The 24461-nt window shown below is 37.7% G+C and overlaps 2 protein-coding genes and 1 long non-coding RNA gene across 5 annotated transcripts; all 3 read right to left on the bottom strand.

The window, feature by feature from the left end:
- Window positions 1–1523: 1523 nt before the first annotated feature.
- On the bottom strand, window positions 1524–8390 carry LOC110785776 (ethylene-responsive transcription factor ERF113). Its single transcript, XM_021990292.2, has 3 exons — window positions 8049–8390; window positions 7334–7467; window positions 1524–5714 (listed from the first exon to the last, which is right to left on the bottom strand). Exons 2-3 carry the CDS (start codon window positions 7437–7439, stop codon window positions 5086–5088), a joined length of 735 nt encoding a protein of 244 aa, XP_021845984.1. The 5' UTR covers window positions 7440–7467; window positions 8049–8390; the 3' UTR covers window positions 1524–5085.
- Window positions 8391–8657: 267 nt separating this feature from the next.
- On the bottom strand, window positions 8658–14064 carry LOC110785775 (OVARIAN TUMOR DOMAIN-containing deubiquitinating enzyme 1). Its single transcript, XM_021990291.2, has 8 exons — window positions 13792–14064; window positions 13420–13485; window positions 13245–13328; window positions 13001–13123; window positions 12741–12793; window positions 12589–12638; window positions 12411–12511; window positions 8658–9194 (listed from the first exon to the last, which is right to left on the bottom strand). The coding sequence occupies exons 1-8, from the start codon at window positions 13921–13923 to the stop codon at window positions 8937–8939; spliced, it is 867 nt and encodes a 288-aa protein (XP_021845983.1). The 5' UTR covers window positions 13924–14064; the 3' UTR covers window positions 8658–8936.
- Window positions 14065–16915: 2851 nt separating this feature from the next.
- On the bottom strand, window positions 16916–22461 carry LOC110785774 (uncharacterized). 3 transcript variants are annotated; one of them, XR_008923101.1, is made up of 4 exons: window positions 22221–22461; window positions 18740–18919; window positions 18206–18620; window positions 16916–17128 (listed from the first exon to the last, which is right to left on the bottom strand). It is a non-coding gene; the product is annotated as an uncharacterized lncRNA (long non-coding RNA). The 3 variants fall into 3 exon arrangements; XR_002532675.2 differs by having other exon boundaries at window positions 18740–22460; XR_008923099.1 differs by having other exon boundaries at window positions 18206–18604; window positions 18740–22460.
- Window positions 22462–24461: the final 2000 nt, after the last annotated feature.

Raw genomic sequence — 24461 nt, 5'->3', positions numbered from 1 at the left:
TTATGGGCCTGATATGGAAAAATCCGGCCAAACCATCATCTTTATTGGCCCAAAACTGGTGGCACCCCCAAGTTTCAGCCCAAACGGTTATCGTTTGGCCCACCAAATGGCCCATGCGATGGTGAGAGAGACGATCCGTGACATTCTCCCCCACCCAAATTCTTGACGCCCTCGTCAAGACGCCTTTTTGCTCGTGCCCGCGACCCGTCCGACTTGTCCTTGCTGCTGACGTCCCTCTGCCGCTGCACGACCCCAACCATGGGCACCATACCCATGCGATAGGCAGCCTGCCTATCTCCCTTGTTCCGCCCACAGAACTTCTGATGATGCCTTGCCCCCAACATCGATTTTTCGACCCATCCTCGGACCGAACCTTGACGCTTTTCCCGTAGCGCCCATGTTTCTCTCAAGGAAGAGATTCTTGCGCCCACTTCCTTGTCTTGTGCGAGACGAATTTCGTACTCGCTCCCCTTGTGTGTGATGGATAACACACCATCACCCACCTTGAAAGGCTCTATGGTGCGAAGGAACTCCATGCCCAGCACCACATCCTCACCCTCAATGCCGACCACCAAGAAGTCGACTTTTCCCGTCCATTTTCCCAAGCGGATTGGAACATTCCACGCTCTTCCATACACCGGCGTGGTCCCCGAGTTGATGACCTTCATCTTGCCATCGACTTTGGTGAAATTCACCCCTAACTTCTTCGCTTCCCGCCGCGCAAGAAAGTTGTGAGATGCCCCCCGTATCCACGAGCACTCGACTCGGTTCCTCGTTCACCACTCCATTTACGACCATCAAGTTTCCACCTCGCTTGATGCCCGTTCTCTGATTCGACGTGGGTGCCTGACAGGCTTAAGTCGTATCGCCTAATCAAAGAAAAGCCTAATATCACTAGCTAGGTAGCAAGGGAAGTCAGGATCGAATCCACAGGGAAACAACGTTCTTTCTATTATTAATTAACTAATTAATTCTAGACTACTGGTAACAAAGAGTTGGATTGGTTTGTATATTAAACTAAGGCAAATAATCAAATTGGAATATGACAATATTAAGGGAATATAGGGCAGCGGTTCACCATAAATGCAGACCGGGATTGGACAACGGACAATAACAATCAATTAACAATCATAACTAGGAAAACATGCATCTCTCGAATCTTATGAATTCCTTAGGATAAAACAACTAGCAGGCTCTCGCTATGTACTAGAAATAATTCCTATCTAATAGCCACAGACCAAAAACATCAGATTTATACCTCTCGACGCATAATCTAAGGTTAATCAAACTCAAATCAAAATAGTCCGGCCGAACAGAATTGACGAGCAATAATAATAAGCTATAGATATTATAATCAATCAATAATTAATCAAGTCCACATATAATCCCAATCATGCATTCATGGATCCCCTAAACCCTAGAAATTAAACTACTCACTCATGATAATAAATAACAAAGCAATTAACATAATGGAAAACATGATTAAAGAAATAAAATAAATTAAAGTAAGAAGTAATACCGAATTGAAGAACAAATAAATAATAAAGCTTGAATTTTTACTTGGAATTAAAAACTAAGTATTTGAACAATTAGAGAGAAAACTAGAAATAAACTAAGTACTGAAAACTAGAACGAAAGATGGCACTAAAAATAAAAGAGCTAAGTATATATAGTTTGCCTAAAATAATACTAAAAAACGGAATTAAACCACGCGAAAATCTGCTGGAGGTTGGCGTCGCCCGATCGGGCGATGTGCTCGATAGTCGGCCCGATCGGGCCAAATTCCGCCCGATCGGGCGGTTTGCGAAGGGCACCCAGTAGCTCCCAGATGGCCGCCAGATCCGGACCGGGTGAAGTGCGCCCGATCGGGCGCGCATGGAAAGATTCAGCTCCCTTTTCTTTCGCCCGATCTTCGCGCTTCGCCCTCAGCTCACAGGGCAATTTGCAATCATCAACATTCTTCGCCCATATCACCGAGTCTAACTCCCGGGGCTCAACCATAAGCATTTAAGGCTCTCCAAAGTCGACGATAAAGGTCCCGAACTTCCTCGGGCTCGTGTAGTGGCCTAAATCACCATGAAACGGGTCTAAAAAGACCAACTTCTCATAATCGAACCTGAAACTCAAGGCACACTCAATAACGCATATTAGTACTAAAAATGGCTCCTAAGAGCTCATTTGACACATAAAAGTACTAAGGGACGGGGGTAAAACACTATATAAAACACACATATCAATGCCATCTCCCGTGACACGACGTCGACCATCTTTTTAGGACTACTGTCCACGCCCTCATCATTTGTCGTGGGTGCCAACTCCCGTGGCACGACCTTCTCCCGAGGCCTTCTGTCCACGACCCCCATTATTGTCGAGGGTGCCTCCTTGTACGGCCCATCCTGGACCCCATCATTGAGGAGTCTAACATTTGCGACCTGAGCCTCCTCGCCCAAGTGAATCGCCCATTGCCGTCCCTCGGCTAATGACTCCTCCCCCGTTGTGGCTTTGATGACACTCAATATTTGTCGATGTGGGCAAGCCTTAGCCATGTGCGACCCTTCGCAAATGAAATACTTCATTGGCTTGAAAGACTTACCTCCGTTGCGACCATCCCCATTGGACTGGGCTAGGTCCTTGCCATGAGCCACGTGGTTAGCCCTCTTTTGGCGAACCCCCTCGCCGTATTGGTCACCTTCCTCGACCTGTTTCCCTTTGTGCTTGGACGACTTCTTAACCTCGCTTCTCGGTCCTTCTCTTGTGACACCTCTCGCCACTGCCGCCTTGCACAACATTACATCCGCCTTCACCGACTCCACTTCGGTACGGATGTCCTTGATTTGCTTCAGCAAGTCGTCCATCATTTTCGCGACTTCCTCGCGAATGGTTTCCGCTACGCAGTTTAACACCCCAAGAATATCTTTCTTTAGATATTGGGAAGTGTCGTCAACCTTAGTTCCGAATTCCCCCACGGAATCCGAGAGTTGCGCTACATCATCGCGCATGTTCGCAATAGCAATTTCCATCCTTGCTAAGCGGGGTTCCCAATGACTTGTCTAAACCTCCATTTCGATATCCATACTTATATCCAACAATAAGAATGGAGAGACAAAGTAAAAACGTACCTTGTTGCTTAGCTACAGTCCGTCGTAGCCTCGGCCAGTAACCACACCTCTGTTAGCGATATCGCGTACCCAACGATCGTCGCTTGCTCTGATATCACGTGTCACGTGCTGACTATTTTCCTTAGTCTTACACGCTGCCTACTAGCGTCTCACACCCATCGGACTAACTAGTCAAGGCACTTCGATGCTTGCTCGATGCTAAGTGATGCTACGAAAGCTTTTGTGTGGAAAATGCTAAGGCACAAAGTGTATGGCTTTTAAAGAATGCTTTGTATTTCTTGAGAGAGAATTACAAGTGTTTGATGCTTTGTACAAATGAATGCCAAGGCCTATTTATAGTGCCTTGGTGGCCTAGAGACTTCTACTCTAGAATATTCTACAAGGCTCTCTCTAAGGAGCTCTCTACACATGTCTAGAATGTTCCTCCCTCCTAAGGAACCAGAAAATACATGGAGGGTTCTAGAAAATACTCACATGTATGTACAAGGATGTTCTAGAGCCATCCATGCTAGAATGCTCTAGAGAAATCCAAGCTAGAATGCCCAAGAGCATTCTAGAGCCTTTCGGAGGCATTCCAAAGACCTTGCTGCACCATCGGGCCCAAGCGGGCCTCGAAACCCAATTCTGGCCCAACCATTGTCTTCATTGGGCCAAAATATGTGGGACCCCCAAGTTTGAGCCCAATCCAAGTTCATTTGGCCCACCAAACATCCCATTATTATGTTACTGTCATATGGGTGTTCACTGGCAGTTTATGGCTAATTCAAAATAATCCTCTATAGGGGGTGGGTGCTCCTCCCTGCTGCCAGCGCCCATGGGTGCCCATGTGGCCCATGTTGCTGCCTCGCTGCCCATCGATGCACCATAGCGATGCCTTCAGATGCCTTGTTGCCTTGGTGAGGGACTTTTAGAGATGGCTCGTGACATTGTGCTTCTGCTTGTAGAGCTGATTTTGCAGAGCCATAACCTCCCTTCCCTTCGCCAAATTTGTATGCTCATCCGTAACCTGCAGATGTCGTAGTTTTTTCCCACGATCCATCTACCAGCAAAACAAAGTTAGCAAAATCGTTTTTTGAAATCCCCAATTGCACCTGCCAAAAACCTGGTGGGATTTGTTCACCATCCAGGTTTTCCTCCGTATTTTGGTAGGGCTTCTTGTAAAAAATCTCCAATTGTTGCATTCCTAACTTAGCCTGTTGTAGAATCATTCTAGTATGCGCTCCTGATTCCCTAAAGACTCTCGCATTAAATTTATTCAAATACATAAATTTAGGCATTAAATTTTTATACGATTTTCCTCCTTTTCTTTTTTGTTGTTTTAGGGTTATATTGTTGGAGTGATGGATAAAACTTAGTAATTAACATAAAAAAATGTCATAGGTTCAAGGATGGGTAGCAACATTTTTTTTTGTGAGTACACAATAAAAATCATGTAAGTATATGACATGGCATTCCTTTGCCAAGTCATCGTGATACGTGGAGAGTTGTCATGGATTGGCTTGGAGATTTAATAATATATATAGATAGATATAGATGTATCACTAGTTCACTACCTTATGACTGCACATGTTGGCCATGTTTGATAGATAGAGTATTAAGGTGATTGTAGAGGTTTGAACCACTTTTAAAAGTTTGACTAAAACTTTAAGGGGGTGTTTGGTTTGCAGATTCTACACATGGTATTAAGAATCAAGTTCCAAACTCACAACACCTAGATATCATTCCTGATTCGAACCAAACACGGAAACACCCCCTAAAACTCTAAAAGTGGTGTTTGGTAAAGTGAGTATTTAGAAAGAGGTTTAGGCTATAACCTTTTGTTTGAAAACTGCTGCTAAGTGCAACGTTTTTAGCAGAGGATTGCAATAACATTTTCGGAAACCAGAAACGTAGAGATGTAAGCTACATGAGGGCAATCCTTGGATAATTAAGGAGTCGGAAGAAAAACAGGAAATAGGGCTAATGCTTAAATACCAGCATCAGGCTGGGGCCTTGTAGAGGAGCTATTAGTATTACTGATGGTGGTGGAAAAGCTCTGAAAGTCCCATTCTTCATACCGGGGGGTTGCCTGATTTGCCGCAGAAGATGAAGGTGAAGGTTGAGACGCCAATGTCGTAGAAGAGTAGTTGCTAATAGTAGTCTCTGGATAAAGGCTTGTCATGAAATTGGAGAAGTTGACTTCATTACTAGAAAGAAGTTGTGCATACTGCACAAGATGTGGATACGTATTATTACTAGTAGTATCATCAACAGTAGCCCTAGTAGCAGTAGCAGCAGCAGCAGCAGCAGCAGTTGTCTCACTTGTCTGATTGTGATAGTGGTAGTGATTCTGATTGTGATTGTGATTGTGATTGTGATTGTGATTGTGATTGTGATTTTGACGATGAGCATGAATAACCCTCTCAGGAAAGTTGAGCTTGGCTTTCGTCCCTTTGAATTTCAAGGCTGCTTCATCGTAGGCGATGGCAGCTGCCTCAGCACTCTCAAATGTACCCAACCAAACTCGGGCTGCTTTCTTAGGGTCTCTGATTTCTGCTGCCCATTTCCCCCACGGCCTTTGTCTCACTCCTCTATAATGCCTTTTCTTTCCACCTACTACAAAATACAATTATACAAATACAAATATGTGTTAGTTTATTTTGTTTTCCACAAGTAAGTAATATGGCAAAAAAGTACAAGGCATAAAATTCATACGGAGTAGTATATTAATTGGTAACTTCTTTTATCAAATAAAAAAGTATACTCAACACAAGAATGGAGCTGAGGAGTAATTTGAGACATTTCAAAATAAAAAAACCAGATGATAATTGATACGGAGTTTGTTAGTTGGGTTGTATATATATACCGATATACGGAGTATGATAGTAGCTAGTACGTGGTCAAGGAAGGCGTGGCGACAACATCTGATAATTCGATCTACACATAGATCAACTGATCGATCTGATGAGTTCACATTATATGTGCCTTAGATATTTAAGTTGCAATAATAGATCGAGCATATAAATAAATATATTCATAACCTAGGCATATATGATTATATATGCATTTGCAGCATGCAGATGAGAACAATTAATTCAAGTTGAGTAATAATAGAATTGAAGCATTAATATGTAAGCAATATACTGACTTATACTACTATAAAGATTGTTGCTAGTCCTATACTTGGTATATTATATGCTAGAATCCTACGTGTCAAAAGCATAAACATAACCTGAAGATCGATCGAGCTAGATAATCAATACAGATTAATTAATTAGGATAAAAACGTTCTAAGCGTTGTTGCATCGATCAGCTGTCTCATTAAGCTAGGAGATTAGAACTAACATTATACTTTTTGTTTCTCTTACTATGAAGACTAAAATATACTAATCCTTTTGACATTTTATCAATTCAAACATATATGTACCTCAATTTATTTTGTAGAACTTTCTTGAGCCAAACATTAAAGCTTCCAAATGAATACACGTGGATTTATCAAAACAAAGGTAAGGATATAATAAGAAGACATATAGAATAAGAAGATAGACTTGTTCAAACAAAGCAAAGTGTAAAATCATAAGCAATCATTTCAAATAAATCATACTCATTAATAATATAATAAATTGACGTCGGTAAATAACTTAAGCCGAAACAAAAAGGGGGAAGAAAGAGAATTCCCTTACGCAAAGTATAACGAACGAAGGATCATTCATTCCTAATTCCTAATTCCTAATTCCTAAATAGTACTCCGTAGTACTTTTTTGTCTTAAAATCTTAATTAGCTAGCTTATATTTGTTTTAATACTCCACCTTTTTCTTCTTGGATGTTTTTCTTTTGTATTTCTTCACAATGGCAAATATAGAGCTATTAAGGATAATATAGTAAAGACAAAAGAACATAAAAGATCGAAGGAAGAAAGTAGTCCGTTATTTATTTAACATAGTACGTTGTAGATTTATACTTGGCAATATGGTTAGGAATTAAAAATTAAAAATTAAAAATTAAAAATTAAAAACTGATCAAGATCGATTGATCTCATCCGCTATTTAATTCCATTATAAAAAAGAAAAATGATATTACTACTACAAGTATAGGTAATTAGTAAGTAAACGTAACTGAGAAAAATGGAAAACGTAGAGTTGAAAGTTGAGATCCTAGTATATTAATAATTTAATACTCCTAATCCTAGCTAATTAAGTAAGCATGGGAATTATGTTGAAATTAAGGCACGTACCAGTAGCAGTGGCAGCTGGTTGGTCTTCTGACTGCTGTTGACTCATGTTGATGTTGTCTAATTGAGAAGAATCTGAGGCCATGACTTGGGCAAGGGCTGAAACCATATAGCTAGCTAGCTAGCTTTAATTTGATCTGATAAAAGATCGATCTGTTTGTTAATTAGCAAATTGTATGCATGTATGAATGTGTATGCAAGATTACTTTGCTAAGCTCCGGATCGACTCCAGTTGAAGTAGTGAGATGCAACTTGGTAAATGAGCACATGCACATAATTAAGCCAAGTTGCAGGAAGGAAGGAAGGAAGGAAGGAAGGAAGGGTCAAATCGAGGGTGGGGGCACTTTATCTAGTACGAATTACTTCGTATCTATCTATCTATCTAGCTAGCACTGCTACTAGTCGATCTACTACTTGTGGTCCAGTTGCTTAATTCTGCTCACTCCTGATTTATGTTATCACAAATTATAGGGTTTACACTTTTTTCCCTCTTATATACAGACAGACTAGGGATTTTATTTTTATTTTTATTTTTATTTTTATTTTTTATCTTGCTATGACTAACGCTTTCTTTGACAACTCATTTAGCCTCTTTAAGCTATCTTAAATGATTAGTCTTCTTTGTTAATTAAATTATACGGAGTACTTGGTATACATGAGCAGAAACAGCAAGCAATCAAAATAATGAATAGCAACTTTAAGCAACGTACGTACGTACCTAAAACTCCATTGTCCTAGCTAGCTAATTTCTAACAGCTCACTCTCTAGTTTTTCGGTTTCCATTTCTCCGGTGCTTATACGATACGATGGTACCGTGCTTCTTGTACTGCTTGCTCGGTGTGGCACCGTCCACGTTCCAACTTTCAATGCCCCTGCTCTAAGACATTTTCGACAGTGAGAGAGAATGAATGGGTCAATAAGTCACAATATGAGTCAAATTTAATATGTTGATACTATTACTAGCTACTCAAACACAAGGACCGGGGGTTGAGGCCTAGATATAATTAATCCCTAACTATCCTTGGTCAAAGAGTGACCCGATACATTTGAATATACATTTACGAAATGCAATCTTCTCAAAACCACTCCCCCCCCCCCCCCCCCCCCCCCCATTTGTCCTCGAGGTTTATAAAACAAGAAAGGCTTGAACAATCACATGACACATGATATCAATTACCACACATTAAAAATCGCAAATACGATCACCCCTGTCTCGGAAACTAATTTTGGTATACCATTTACGGAGTATTGATTTTGATGTGCCAAAATCATTGCCCTTTGTTTACCCAATATTATCTACTCAAGTCAAGGGAATTGAATAAGGGGATTATACAAAAGTCACATTCCCTGGACACATTATCATATAAGGACAACGATCTATCCAATGATGGCATTGGTATTTGGTAGTACAATTTTTCTAGTGAACAAATAGTTTTTTAAAAAGTCCAACATTTCCCACATGTAACACTGATGCTTTTTTTAGACAAATACACAATGACGAGAAAATGACCATAAATCGTAATGTACTGCACCTAGTCCCTTGTCACAGAAAATACACCTTTTTCACCACCAGCATTTATAGAAATGTGTTGCTAGTTGCTACATATTACTTTGGGTAAAGAATGTCATAGTGGCCTGGACGATAAAGCAGGGTTATGTAAGGATTGATCTCCAAGCCACTGCTTCCATCATTCGACAGGGAACAAGGTACGAAATCATGATGATTCACACTAACACCACCAGTGTCACAAGAGCTATTATCCAGGTATACCACCCGAACTGGCACACCTAATGCATCTGATAGAGCAGTAATGTGGACATGATCACTTTCTTCACCCATAGGCTCCACAGATGATTTGCAAAACTACACATGACAAACAATATGAAAATACTAAACCATGTGAGAAGAGAAATGAACTCATGGATCGATCACTCAAGGATAGTGAATGAATGCTAACAAATTTAGGAAGTTACGAACAATTCAAAACGTCAACTTCTAATTCCTAAGGCTACCCAAGTAACTTCATAGTATGTAATAAAGGAAAGTGATCTCCAATAAAATAAATGCAATTCATGCATCAGAGAAGACCCTAGGCACTGTAGTATGTCATACCAAGCTGACCCCAAGAAGCAATATATAATTCCAAGACAACACCAACTAATCAAGAAATTATCAGTTTTAATTCAAAAGGACGAAACAAGGGGCAGAAGTCACGGGGTAAAAATATATATTTCTCCTACCACCTAGTAACCTGGTTCAGTTATTAGAACAATTTAAAGATTGAAAATTTCAGTTTTTGCTTTATTTAGCTGCTTCACATTAATTGTATATATCCAAACACGTCCTGTTCAGTTATCAAACTCTTTTAGGATATGGATGCCAAAAGGGCAAGCCAGGGGAAGCTGTCAACAAGGTATGCCACTGTCAAAGAGATATAGGGGGGGGGGGGGGTGCAGAGAAGAAGATGAGGTTCCCATGGTTGATTGCGTGCAAATGGGACATCCAGAAAGTACCAAATGGAGGTAGCACTGTAGCAGCCAAAGCTAACTAAATTTATTTAGGTGTCAATATGGTAACAATTACCTTATGTGTTTATTGCATGATGGATAGTTACTGGTGGTCAGAGTATGTCAGACTCATAGTTTACCCTTAAGTCTTAGAATTTGTAATTTTTGACAACGATAATCCCCACCCCTAACTATCTTCTCCACATTATTCTCCGCCTGAAAAATCAATGCTTCTGGAAGCTTTTCGTCTTCCCTATCCACCGAGCAATGTTAGCTGTGATGATGCAAAAGGGGAGCTGCATCTTGTTTGGGTGACTATAAGGAGAGGATTGGTGTGGTGGTGGAGAGGGGTGGGTGGGTGCGTTTTTCCCGCGCTACAGCAGGATTTGTGTCAGCAAATGGTGATTGGGCCTTCTTCAGCTAAAACATTTATGAAAACTTCATCCACAAATTGTAGTCTTCTTGTGGTATTGCGGGAGTGCACTTAACTTGTAAGTGATATAGCACAATAGAAAAGTAGCAGGTCCTTTTTAAGCAGCTATTGTTCATTTGAAGAATTTCGCTTCAGCTGATGATAAATTGTTTCCGAAGTTTTAAATCAAAATTTAAATTCATGTTTTCTACTGAATAATATTCTTCTTTTAAGTGCACTTCATTCTCTTCCCTCTTTTTCACATTTTCTTTAGTACTTGACCCATTTTCTGTTTATATTTTCTTACATAAAATATTAAAATTAGATACGAAGCAGGAGTATAAAATTATTATATAACTGTTCTGTGTTTAGGTGTTTTTAAGTGCTTAATTTTTTTCCTATAATATTCATTTTTATAGAAAGACCCAAGGGCCTTCCTGGCTCCCTGAACTATTATGGACTTATTTCTTTCCCTGAACTATTATGGACTTTTTTCTTTTAGTTTGTACTCTCTAGTTTTTATGCTATTCAAACTGAATACAAACTTTGAAGGGAAAAAACAGGCAAGGGGGGGAGCAGGGAAGTATATGTGGAGGAATGACGGAACAGTAAAAGTTAAGTAGGGAAAAGTAAGGAGGAAAGAGAGAAGGCAAAAGAAAGAAAACCAAATACTTACCCGTTTGACCAGTTATAAGTCACGCCATAAATTTTGGGAAGGTATCCTCAATAGTTTGGATTATTACGAAAATAATCCATGGTTTGAATTATTTTGGGAAGACCGCTGATAATGTGAATGTTCATGTACATTTTCCTTAGGGTTTTGATCTTAGTTGGTTCCTTATTCATGTTTCTTCCCCCCTGTTTATTTCCAGTTGCTTGAGTCTAGGATTATGTTTCTTAATTATTGCAGTCACAGTTGCTTCATCAGAGAATAAATTTGGTGCTTCTACAACACATCAGGGGTGGCATTCAGAGAGACTATGTAAACGTTCCTAGAAACCCAAATTGGTGCCCATGTAAAGGGAATTCCAACATGGTGGCAAACCCTCATTGATAAACAATTTGGGAATATTTTGATTTTATTGCACCTAGAAAATGACAAAGAAAGCATAAAATTATTCAAACCCATGAATTTTTCCTTCCTTTCCCTTCACTGGGTTAATAAGGATCAACCAAAGCATAGTTTTAGAACAGAAAGAATTGTATTTGATTGAATGAGCTTTAGTCTACAATTTTCCACGCAACAGCACCTTAAAATCTCGTGCTCTCCATCAGCCAACCATAACCAATGCTAGCTCAAAATGGGAAAGAAGATGTTCAGCACACCTCCTACTTGCCTACCAAGACTATCTTTTATTCCACATTCACATAATTGAAAACATTCCAAACCACATATTTAAAGACTAAAATCTACATGCACTTCCCAGAGAGGCCTTCTTTATACATTCAAAAGCTGGATATACAATCTAACAAAGTAAACCCCACAAAAAGTATTATTTTTGTTGACCTATCATACATCCCTCTAGGGCCACTCCCAGACATGGCCTGCTTGCCCTTTGCTATTTTGCACTACGAAGTCTATTAATTGTTAGGTGAAGAAGGACTACTCCAGATTCCATAATCATTTTTCTTGCAGGTTGCTAATCCTACATTCCTACCTAATCATTTTCTAAGCAATTAAACTAACTCCTGCACTTGTTATCCAACAAACAAATAATAACAAAAAGGACCTAAATTTACCTTTTTGGCTATTTGCACACTAGCAAGCTCGACCTTGAGTTCAAGGCTCAGCTCGAGACTTAAATTAGAAAACCAGAGATCATTTGGAAAGATTCATGGCCAGGCTCGATTACTTATCAAATTAAATTGTGAATTATGATTTTGTAATAATGTTGTAACAATATAGAGTACAATTTTTTTGTTAATAAGTTGGTTCGGCTCACAAGAACCCCTAGGGTCAACCTATTCTATTCTTGACTCATTTATCATCACTGAAGCCTATTCCTTCTACTCAAAAATGAATCCTAGAGATACATGCCATATGAGACAGAAATTTACTCAATGATTCATTGTTGCAGCAACAATAACTACAACAACAACAACAACAAAATGGTTGATAAATGCAATTGTCTAACTTCCAATTTCAAAGCTCACACAAACCTGATCAACTGTGGCATTTGTCAGTCCCAGTATGAAGGGCTCAAAGAACTCCGAACGCTTTCGTATCTCCCCAGACGTGACAAATCTAAAGAACATTACAACTAACCAACAAATACGTCAATGAATATAGCAAGAAAAGAAAGTCAATATTAAACGTCCAACATGTAATATAACCCACCATAATCAGATATTGATTGATCCCGACTCCTCTCAACAAGCTCGTCATGACTGATGGAAAAAAATAAGCAAAATGAGATCGCGCTAGCATTAGTTTATAGGAGGGGAGATCTATCAAATCAACATGAGACAAAAGCAACCAGCAAGGAGAACCTTATTGAAGCATCCGCCCCTTGAACAACACTTTCCAGCTGCTCAAGAAATAACTGAAAAAATCCCCCACAAAAAGTGTTACAACTATGGCGTAGTGGAAAAAAGGCACACGAACTAATTTTTCTTCGAGACAAAAGGTAATGTGGTAGGACTTGGAATAAAGGAAATACACGAATTCAGACTACAGGAAAAATCAATAGTTAAGTTGAATGATGAGTAGCCTATGCGAGTATGCAGAAAGAAAGAAAAAGTGCATTCACCGCAAAAAAATCTTCAAAGGTAAAGTCTGCATAGCCAAGACTCTGGAGTGTCTTCCGGCATTCTTCAACATTAACCTTAACACGATCTATCTCAGCCTTGTCTTGAGTTTCTAGGATATGCTCCTTGAGTAAAATTTTAAGAAAAAAGTTAGAACCCAAAAGAGAGTGAAGTGGATAAAGAAAAAACAGGTTGGTTACTTATAACGAACTCAGAAAACCAGCAGAGATAGTGGGTAGTGGGTACCAAGTATGAGAACATGAAACTTCTAAAAAAGCAATTTCCATCTCCTCGAGTTCGCCGAATTGCACAGTATTTTTCATCTAGAAGCTGCTCTCAGCCGATAAGAGAGTTATAACGCGTTGAAGATGAAACACAGTATTACTAAAACAAAACAAAAAAAAAGTGTGATAATAAAGACCTTAATCTTTTCAAGCAAGATAGAACTCCCAGATTGATATTCTGCAGCTAAAGCAGAGAGAGGTTCCTGCAAATGGATTCAAACAACAGTAGACTGAACTAATGAAAATACAGAAGATGAATTAATCAACATCAAACAGATAAAGGAAGTCGGACATACAATGATGATACAATTTCAATTAGCATTTCAACAAACAATGATCATTCGTTCAAGATTAGAATGATTGATGACCTAATTAACATTTGACGTACAATGATGATTCAATTTCCCTGGTATTCAAGATTTCGAAAAAATTGATGACCTAATTTAGTTGTAAATAAGAGTATTGATTAAAGAATCTAGGGTTTTGAGTTGGGAAAGAAATGGAAAAACCTTGTCGCCAAGAAAAAGGATTTTGTGGGCTTGCTCGTCGCGAATAGCAGAATGTTGAAGCATGATGTCGTCGTCCCTGAAATTCTCCCAATCAGCACCCGGATTCGAGTTGATTTCCTCCTGTTTCTCCATATCCTCCGATTGATTCCTAACAATTACAGTAATGTAGTATTGTGTATTTGTGTGTAAATGTGTACTCGTCCGTCCCACTTCCACTCTTCCACTGCTACAGTGCTACTATCTATTTCAATTTTCAAGTTGAAACTGCAACCCTCCGTCCAATCCTTTTTTTTATTGTTGTGAAAACTGGGAAAACTCTTTTTTTTCTTTTTTTTAAGTACAGTTTTTATTTTATTTTAATGTAAAATCAATTCATTAATATTTAAAAAAAAAAAACAATTCATTAATAGAGTGATACGACATCTACAACAGAAATCGAATTTAACAAAGGAAAAATTACTTTAAATAATCCAACCTTTTGACCATTTTCCGTTAATAATCCAACCTTTTGATTATTATCTAATAATCTAACCTTTATACCCTATTAATTTTTATTGCACCTAAACCACTTGCAACCGGCACAACAAGTCATCACCTTTATTTATTTATTTTTATTTATTCTAAAAAGAACCCATCCTTCCTCAAAACTGATTGCTGTATTTTTTTCCTTTTTGATGGAATTATTTTATTTATATTTCTTAAAATTAATTTTACCTTTATGTAACAAAAAATTTCTCTCCATCCTTTTATTGTCTGTACCGCACCACCACCACAACCACTACCCAACCAATTAAACCAACCATCTTTCTCCTTCACCTCTCCTCCCCACCGTCTATTCTTCACCACCAACAAACAATCACTAACACCCAAAATCAACCACCACTGCTAATACCCCTCACCTCGGAATGTCCCTAGCTCTGTCACCACCATCAAAACCATCTACAAAGTGGGGCGGCAAAATCTAGCAGATATATAACCACACCCTCATCAAGATCTACAAATCCGTTTCCTCATACTAAAATTTCAATTGAAATTCTCTTTAGTTATTTGAGTAATCCTTCATTAATTTTTTTACTAATCATAAAAAAAAAATCAATAGAAATTTCACTAGTTGAAGAGGCATAACTTGTTGGTGATTGACAAAAAGAATAAAGAAGGAATGATGATGAAGCGGAAGAGGAGGAGTTGCGGTGGTGGATATAGGAGATGAGGAAGTTTTTTTTTTTTTAATGTAATTCAAAGAAATAATATTAAAAATGAAAAAAATGGTTTTTATAATGGATTTGGTTAAGGGTTAGAGTTGTGGTGGAGGCCGCGACTAAACAAGGAGGAAGGGTAAAGAAAAGAAGAAAGAAAAAAACTAGAAAAAGGAAGAAGGTAAAGGGAAAAAAAAAATATATTAATTATTTTCTAATATAAAAATAACAAATGGTTACATGACACGTATATAGGTGACCTGCTATACCGGGTTGGTGACTTGTTAGGTGCAATGAAAGTTAATGGGGTGCAAAGGTTAGATTATTAGATAATAATCCAAAGGTCGGATTATTAACAGAAAATCGTCGAAAGGTTGGATTATTTAAAGTAATTTTTCCTTTAACAAATACATAACAAATTGAATCAAAAAGAGGTATTCCTTCATCAAAACTACCATCGTTGGTAAGATCTTGCACTGTGGGACATCACTCGCACATATCGCTGGAACATACAGCCTTTTCGGAGAGACGGTCTAACGATTTGTTGTAGCCGCGAGGACGGTTTCCATCCGATTCATCTAAGTCAATTTGAAAATTTGATAACTGGTTCAATCTCGTATAATTCTTTATCAACGAACCGAATTCACGACGATAATCCACCAAAACTATACTAATACTAAAACCAAAATACTCAACTAATCCCACCATAGGGGAACTTACTACACTCACTAATCCCACCATAGGGGAACTTACTACACTCAAACGATGTAGTTTTATTGAATCTGAAGACAAACACATGAATAATTAAACCAAAAGGGCCGAAAATTTGACTATTTCCGGCCTAGAAACCCTTTGAAATTTGTAAACCCTAGAGAGAAAAAAAAAAGGGAGGAGGACGGCTAGACCTTTTCTCAAACTTTGCACTATCAATTGTTTAGTACTTTTAAGTTGATTTTGTAATATAGTGTATCGTTATTTGACGTCTGCGTGCGCTAAAATCCCACGCGTTTTTTACATAAAAATACGGTTTTATCCTTATAAGCTGGTATTGTTGGTCCTGGTCGAGTATTTGAGGATGTGTTGAGTCTATTTAGTAGAACGGTGGAGTATGACATTCTGAGTAACCCTAGTGAGGTCGTTGCCCCTAAACTCATGAAGAAATTGGCAAGTATATATTTCACAAAGGTTACTGTATTTGCAGAATCCACTTTCACTACTACAAAAACACCTTTTGGAGTCGCCTCTTAACCACCTATAGAGTCGCCTCATGGGCGACTCCACAGGGGACGATTCTATAGGTACCCCCTTTATGTGTCGCTTGTGACCCGACACTGTAGGTCAGTTTATGTGTCGCCTCTTATGTTAGAGGCGACTCCTAAGAGGAAATCTTTGTATTTGTATGTACTTTTCTAAGTCGCCTAATTCGTTTTAGGCGACGCATATGGTGCCCTATCGTGTCGCCCACTTCGTTTGAGGCGATTCAAAGGGACTCTAAGGTGTCGCCTGCTTATGTTGAGGCGATTCAAATGTACTCTATGGTGTCGCCTATTTATATAGAGTCGACCCATATGGTACTCTTTAGAGTCGCCTATTTTGTTGAGGCGATGTATATGATACTCTATGGTGTCGCCTCCATAGTTCGAGGGGATGCATATGGTACTCTATGGTGTCGCCTCCTTTATTGGAGGCGATGTATATGATACTCTATAGTGTCGCCTACTTCATTTGAGGTGATGTATATGGTACGCTATGGTGTCGCATGTTTTTTAAGAGGCCATGTATATAGTAATTTACGGTGTTTCCTGTATACATGAGAAGCGACGACGAAAATGGACGTCGACGATGTTGTAAATGCGCCACATTTTTTATCTAAATGGCCACATTCAGACCGATCGAAATTAAATGGCATAAATAAAAATTCAAACCACTGAAATATAATCTCAAAAATTGATAAAAGTCATACATAATACTTTTGTATTTTTACATATTAGAAAATCCTAGACACGAATTTGAGAAGTTTATGCCAACTAAGTGTCAAACTGAAATTAATTAACTATAAACAATTATCAATGAAAAATCCACACCATCTTTCACGAACATATATCGATAATTTCTTGAGTATATACCTCCAGAGTGAAATGCTACATACACAAAACGAAATGCATAGATATATTAGAATCGATGCAAGTACACTCAAACAATTAAGCAAGTGCAAATTTGAAGATAAAAAATTTGATACGTTAATTATCTTTTGAAAATCACGTTCCTTTTTCGATACAAGCGATACTATTTGATCCATATACTTCATGACATAATAGCCGGACTCAACTAGCCCAACTTGTTGAGAACGAGGACACTTAACCACATATAATAAAAAGAAATACCAACAATTAACGAACACTTAACCACATATACCTCTGGAACCAGACAACAGTTTCATTCAAAATACTCCATATATCGCACAACAAATACCAAAGGCCTTACCTGGGTACAGACAACTCGACAAGGGAGCACCTGTATACAATATGGAAAATCCAACCACGTCTTGACTGTATTCTAAAATATAACAAGAAACAAATGACACAAAGTGAACTAATGAGAACTGTTCCGCTATATGTTTAGATACCATGTACAGTCTTTGACATCTCTAACTTTATAAGTTAAGGTTCATATTCCTAGGAAATCTCTTTGTGCTGCAATTCACATGACTAGATTCCAGCCAATTAAGATATTTTCAAAAGGAACGTGAATATGATGCGTTAGTTACCTTTTGAAAATCACGTCATACTTAGGGAGTTCATCATAATATATATATATATATATATATATATATATATATATATATATATATATATATATATATATATATATATATATATATGTTTGCTAGAACAGGTTTAGAGAGAAATCAGAAAGATGAAGTTGTTGAATCATCTGGACAATGTAAGGATACACGAGGCAAGTGCTCTTATTTCATTACACAAACTTGCTCTGTATGTTTTTAGGTGAAAGAATGAAGTTTTTAACTTGCTAACTATCTGATCATAGGTTATCGGCTCAAAGACAAAGATTTACATAGTCATGGAATATGCAGCAGGACGACAACTCTCTGAAAAATTGGTAAGAACACTAGATAACTATAACTTGATCATATATTGTTTCTTGGAAGTTTGAAGGTTCTAGTTTATCTGAATCTATACTCGAATGTAAAGACTTACTTGGAGAAGTAAAGTGATGCAACAAAATACTTCCAGCAGTAGACTACTGCCATTCCAGAGGAGTGTATCACAGCGATTTATAGGTATTGTAAACAGCTGAAAGATGTAGCTATACTGAACTCTGAACTCCATTAGATTGCCCGATCCAAATAAGAACTCAAACCAGCTGACTGACCCAATCGACATGTTTCATTTACTATGCAGCCAGAAAACCTGCTTTTGCATAACCAAGGAAACCTCAAAGTACCAGACTTTGGACTCAGTGCATTGCAAAAGGTACATACTTATCATCAAAGTGAAATTCGTTTACCCAATGTTTCGCTTACTAATTTCTGAACTGATGCCTACAGCCTGGAAGTTTGTTGTTGACAGCATGTGGTTCTCCAAGCTATGTAGCACCTGAGGTAAGAGGAAACTGTTTTCAATCAAAAAAAAAGTCTGATAAGTGATAAGATACAATGGTCCGACATTGTTGAAACGAAAGAACTAACTTCAATATTGTCTAATTGACATGTACTGAACAAGAAAACTTACGACGGAGCAGTTGCAGATGTCTGGGCTTGTGGAGTGATCTTATTTGAGTTGTGTGCTGGTTAACTACCATTCATTGACCCAAATCTATTGAATTTGTACACAAAGGTATTTTTCCTCACAAAATAAACAGTAAAACACTTTTTATCATACAAAAGAACTCTTCATCTGGCAAAGTTTCCTCTGCATAGATATTGAGAGTTGAGTATGAATGTCCAAATTGGTTTACACCAAGTCAGAAGCAACTTATTGGCAGATTATTGAATCCCCATTCAAAAAAGGTATACGATTTAAATTCATATGAAAGTATAGGATCACTTAAAAACAACAGATTGATCTAACCATCCTCGACTTCTGTTTTCTGCAGAGAATTACAATAGAAGAATTTGTTGAAGATGAGTGGTTTCAGAGAGATTATAAGCCTGCTGCAGGAATTTACTTTCAAGGAAAGAGCTACACAGATGACGTTCGAGCAGTTTTTGAGCCTGAAAAGGTAATGACTAAACCTATACAAGAAACACGTGTTGTTCAAAGATGAACATGCTAAATAATTGCCAAGCCTTTTTTTAGGAAAGGTCAGAAAAAGAAATTGTCCCTGAAACTCAAGGATTTATCAATGCATTCCAACTGGTCGCAATATCTAGAGACCTTGATTTGTCAACCCTATTTGAAGAGCAGGCAAGTCTACAAACATGAAACCAAAATATGTTTTGCCCCTTAAATTTGATTAATGAGGATTCTCTAGTGATTTTCTCAAATTAAGTAGTAAATTTTACTAATAAGAACTGCACTCATTAGATTAATTGGTATCTTGAAAAACAGGACGACAAGAACAACATGATAATGCTGGGATCAAAATACACAATCACTGAAACTATAGAAAAGATAGAGAAAGCAGCAAGGGATGCAAGTCTTTCAGTTCAATGGATGAGTAACAGCACGATGCAAATACAACTAAAATCAAAGTTTCGTTCATCTTTTAACCTGTTGGATGAGATAATTGAAGTGGCACCAAAAAATTATGTTGTGGAAGTATCAAAACCTGCTAGAGAATCAGGAATATATAAAGAGATATATTCAGGATTCTACCCCTGATATTTTCTTACTCTTTTCTTTAAAATTTAAGATAAATGTTGAACTAGCTATTTTTTGTGTGTGATCTGAAACAGTTCTGCAGGAGTTTATCTCGATTGCTAATAGAAAAATCACATAAACAATGTAGATGAGATGTCAAACGATGATAACATCATTAAGCACAAGGTCAAAGGTATTGAGAATAGAAGACGGATCACTTGATATCGACTCTGAAAGATTATGGTTCTTCTTTCTTCTGCATTGTGACTAGAGAGACACACACACAGCTATATTATAGAGCTAAGCTTGAGGCAATTAATCCATATGATAACGGAGGGACATGATGTCTATTATAGATTTACCGGTTTTAAGCCTGAACAGGTAATCACTAAACCTATAAAGAAACACGGTTCAAAGATGAACATGGTAGCTAATTACCGAGGCTATTTACAGGAAATTTAAAAAGAAGATATTAAACCTAATTCGTTATGAATGTTTATGTATGAATAACACTAGCTCTCAATAAAACAGTATGTCTGATTTCTTATTTCGATAATTCTTATTTTTCAAGAATAATGCCGCAACCAAATCTAATGGGAGAATGGTTTTGTCACAATGTAAATGAAGTTCCACAAGTTCATAAGTTTTGAGTATCCCCAACAACAGTCAAAGGAAATTGGGTGAGCACAAACAACTCTACAACACAAAATGTGAAGAACTTATCATAACATTATATACGGCCTGACCACACTACTGAGTGAGAAGCTAAGACTCGTATGCAACTATTTTAACATTCTCCTGCAACTCATCAATTTTGAGCATTCCATCTTGTAAGATGGAAGGTCCAAACTATGTTGCAGAATCTGTAGGTGCGTATAAGAAATAGGATTTGAGTCATTTGACAATTTTCCTACAACTAAAAGATGCCAAACTCGATGGAGACAAAGTTGTGTAACCCTCTTAAACCTAATGAGTATATGACTTCACAGTACTCCAAACAAAAAGATGGACCTCTGAAAATTTAGATTATGACCTGTAAAAAATAACCTTTCTCGATAATTTGATGTCCATCTTACAAGATCAGCAATTTTAAATTAAAACCAGACAGCATCAGCAAGAGCTGCAGTAAATTTCCAGTCCAAAGCTAAGAAAACCTATGATGATCAATACCCAACCTTGTATTACTCATTTAGAGATCAAATAGACCATCTGCAAATATAATCACCAAAACAAATTCCTTGAAAGCACTGAACTTTGGCCCAACACGACACATGGAGAACTATGCCTATAAACATCCAAGAGAAATTAAGCACACACATCCAGAAACTCATAGAAAGCTGCAAGATCCCTGTGGCCACAATCCCTGTTAATTTCTAACTTTTATTTATTTAATATTATTCCTTAATCAATTTATTCAGCTGGACACGAGTTATTCAATAGTAAGAAACAGACTTCACACCCTTTCAGTAAGTCTGTCGTAAGAAACAGTAATGAACCAACGAACACAAATACAAAACTAGAAAAACTAAACCTCTGTTAAAGTAAGCAATTCGAACAAGACTTCATATCCTTTCGGAAAGACTGACGAATATGAATGCCATTTTATTCAGCAACTTATACTCTTGTGATCTCGTCTCCCCCATCCCATCACCCAATAGGGAAATACGTATCACACTATCACTCAAGTGCAAAGACTTCCAACCCAGCTAAACCAATTAGCAGATACAAAATTGTATAAACCCCCAAAACTCAACTCATCTACAAACGTATTCTATAAACTTTTTAAAGTCTACTACTATACTGTAAATAAAGATGGCTTGATTGGCTTCACCTTCAAGCAGGCCCCTATGAGCAACTTAGAAAAACATGGTCAAAATAATTTCCCCCCATAGAACCCACACTCCAACAAGCAAATATAGACATGGGCAATTTAGAAGAACAAGGCAAGATCGACTGCTCGAGTGAAGCAAATTCGATAAAACTCATAGATTTTTTCCGGTATTCAATAGCCATTGCAACAACGTTACATCAAACTCAAAGTTCACACACTTCATTCGTCATAAATCAAATAAACAAATAACCAATTAATAAGGTGCTTTGGATACAGCAATAACCATCGCCGTAGGGTTAATTAACCTCAGACTAAACTACCAAGTACATTAAAACACATAACATATTTTTAAAGCCTAAATCATCCAACAATGGTAATCATGTACACAATATAGGAACCCCTCAACTCTCATTAATCCATTTAAATTCAAAATTTGAAGCTTTAAGCAACAAATCATAAAATTGCTCCTCATTGTAAGCTATAAGAAGCAATAATGAACCAACTAACACAAAGACAAACCTAGAAACTAAACCAAATCACTAAATCAAATTACAAATAGAGAAGAGGAAGAGGACGAACCGAAGACGGTTTTGGAAGGGTACGTTCGCCGACTGCTTCGTGCGGTGCCTAAGTGATTGTGTCTGAAACTGTAATTTCGTTCTCAATTTGTTGATGGAGGTCTGGTTTCAATTTCTGGAGTATTTCGTGGGCGGAGGTTTTTCGCTGATGGAGGTTTTTTTTGCTGATGGAGGTTTTTCGCCATTGAGGGTTTAGGTTGATAGAGGATTTAGGTTGATAGAGGGTTTTCACTTTTTCGATAAGCCTTTTATTTGGTTTTTTATTTTGATTTATGGAGTCTTCTGAGTCGCCTGCTCTGTAACAGGGGACTCTAAAAGCTTATATGTCGCCTATTTGTTTGAGCGACTCGAAAAGTAGTGTTTCTCTTTATCTTCTCGACAGTCGGCATTGTGGAAATCCAGCAGGGAGATCACACCTCTGCTTGAATTCGTGCGGTGATAGGCTAAAGTCGTATCACCTAATCAAAAATAACCTAAGTCCACTAGCTAGGTAGCAAGGGAAGTCAGGATCGAATCCACAGGGAAACAGGTGTTCTTTCTACTATCAATTAATTAAACTAGACTATTGGGAACAAGATTTGGTTGATTGATTGTATGATAAGACTACGAACGACAATTAAACGATTATGAATCAATATATTAAGGAATCTAGGGCATAGGTTCACCAACAAATAACAATAAAGGACAACGAACAATCACGATAATCAACAAGGTAATTAATTAGACTAGCATGCTCTCTCGAATCGATAGTAATCATAGACTTAGAATTAACGTGCTCTCGCTACGTATTAATCCTAATTCCACCTATTGACACAAGCCTAAACATCAAATTGCATCTCTCGAATCTTAATTTGATATTGCATAACTACCACAATTAAACCTGCGCAAATCTAATCTAATATACATATATAAAGGAGGCATATTTGCTGAACTATTAGAGCGCCACCTAAGATTACTAATGGTTTCGGCCAATAAAAAATAAGATTTTTAATTTATTTTTGAATTAAAAAAATCGAGTGCCACGTAGATAATTAATTAGGTGCCACGTAGATATTTAAATTAATTAATTAATTATTAATATATACAATTCCATCCAAAATCAAACGTTCTAATAATTAAAAAATAAATCTAATATAAAATTCATCCAAAATCAAACATTAATCTAAAATAAAATTCAAACAAAAATCAAACATTAATCCAATATTAGAGAGCCACGTAGGAAATCTAATGGTTTCAGCCAATGAAAAATAAGACTTCAAAATTATTTTTGAATAAAAAAAGTCGAATGCCACGTAGATAAATAATTAGGTGCCACGTAAATATTTTTATTAAATAATTATTAATATTTCTTATATACAATTTCATCCAAAAGCAAACACTATAATAATTAAAAAATAAATCTAAAATGAAATTCAATCCAAAATAAAAAATCAATTTAATCTAATATATAAAATATAGCAGTTGATATATATAGGTGTTTTATTTTAACGTAACAATTTAATAGAAACCGTGCATCGCACGGGCTAAATTCTAGTTGTATAGTGAAATAAACCAATCAATAGGAATTAATTACAATGCCAACAATCACAATTATTCAATATCCCTTCATATTAATCATGGATCCCCAAACCCTAGAAATTAGACTACTCAAGCATATTAACCATAAACAAAACAATTAGCATGATTGAAAACATAATTAAGGCAAACCAAAAGATTGAAATAAAGAGCAATACCTAATTGAAGAACAATGGTAAAGGAAAGCTTGAATTTTGGATTGAAAATAAACTAAGTGTTTAGAACAATTTAGAGAGAAAAACTAAGCTTAAGGAAATAAAACTAAGTGTTTAATACTAGAATATGAGATAATAAGATGTTTTACTAAATTAACTAAGGGCTATATTTATAGTTTTGCCCAAAAATCATTAAGAAAAACCGGAAAAACTAAGTAAACCGCGCGCACAAGTAGCCCCAGGGTTGTCGTCGCCCGGTCGGGCGGCCAACCGCCTGACGGGCGACCAGCTCGAAATCCGCCCGACGGGCGCAGGGCTGCCCGGCGGGCGGAGGGAGAAACTTCTGAAACATCTGCACGCGCCCGGTCGGGCGCCACTCGCCCGTCGGGAGGAGGGAGAACTTGCTGCTGCTGCCTTTGATGGGCGTCCGATGGGCACCGGGCGAAGATCCGCCCGTCGGGCGCCTGCTGCCTGCTGCTCCTTTATGCTTGTTCGCCCGGTGGGCGAGGGGC

Source organism: Spinacia oleracea, chromosome 1 (genome assembly GCF_020520425.1).
Source record: "Spinacia oleracea cultivar Varoflay chromosome 1, BTI_SOV_V1, whole genome shotgun sequence".
Classification (NCBI taxonomy): domain Eukaryota; kingdom Viridiplantae; phylum Streptophyta; class Magnoliopsida; order Caryophyllales; family Amaranthaceae; genus Spinacia; species Spinacia oleracea.
This window is presented reverse-complemented; position numbering and strand designations above follow the sequence as displayed.

Excerpts from the sequence above, each read along its gene's own strand:
- LOC110785776 (XM_021990292.2), bottom strand. The coding sequence starts at position 7,439 with ATGGTTTCAGCCCTTGCCCAAGTCATGGCCTCAGATTCTTCTCAATTA. Across the intron at positions 5,715-7,333 it reads ACCAGCTGCCACTGCTACTG|TAGGTGGAAAGAAAAGGCAT; the intron begins GTACGTGCCTTA and ends TGTATTTTGTAG.
- LOC110785775 (XM_021990291.2), bottom strand. The coding sequence starts at position 13,923 with ATGGAGAAACAGGAGGAAATCAACTCGAATCCGGGTGCTGATTGGGAG. Across the intron at positions 13,329-13,419 it reads TCTTGCTTGAAAAGATTAAG|CTTCTAGATGAAAAATACTG; the intron begins GTCTTTATTATC and ends GGCTGAGAGCAG. Across the intron at positions 9,195-12,410 it reads CAAATGCCACAGTTGATCAG|TTTTGCAAATCATCTGTGGA; the intron begins GTTTGTGTGAGC and ends TGTCATGTGTAG.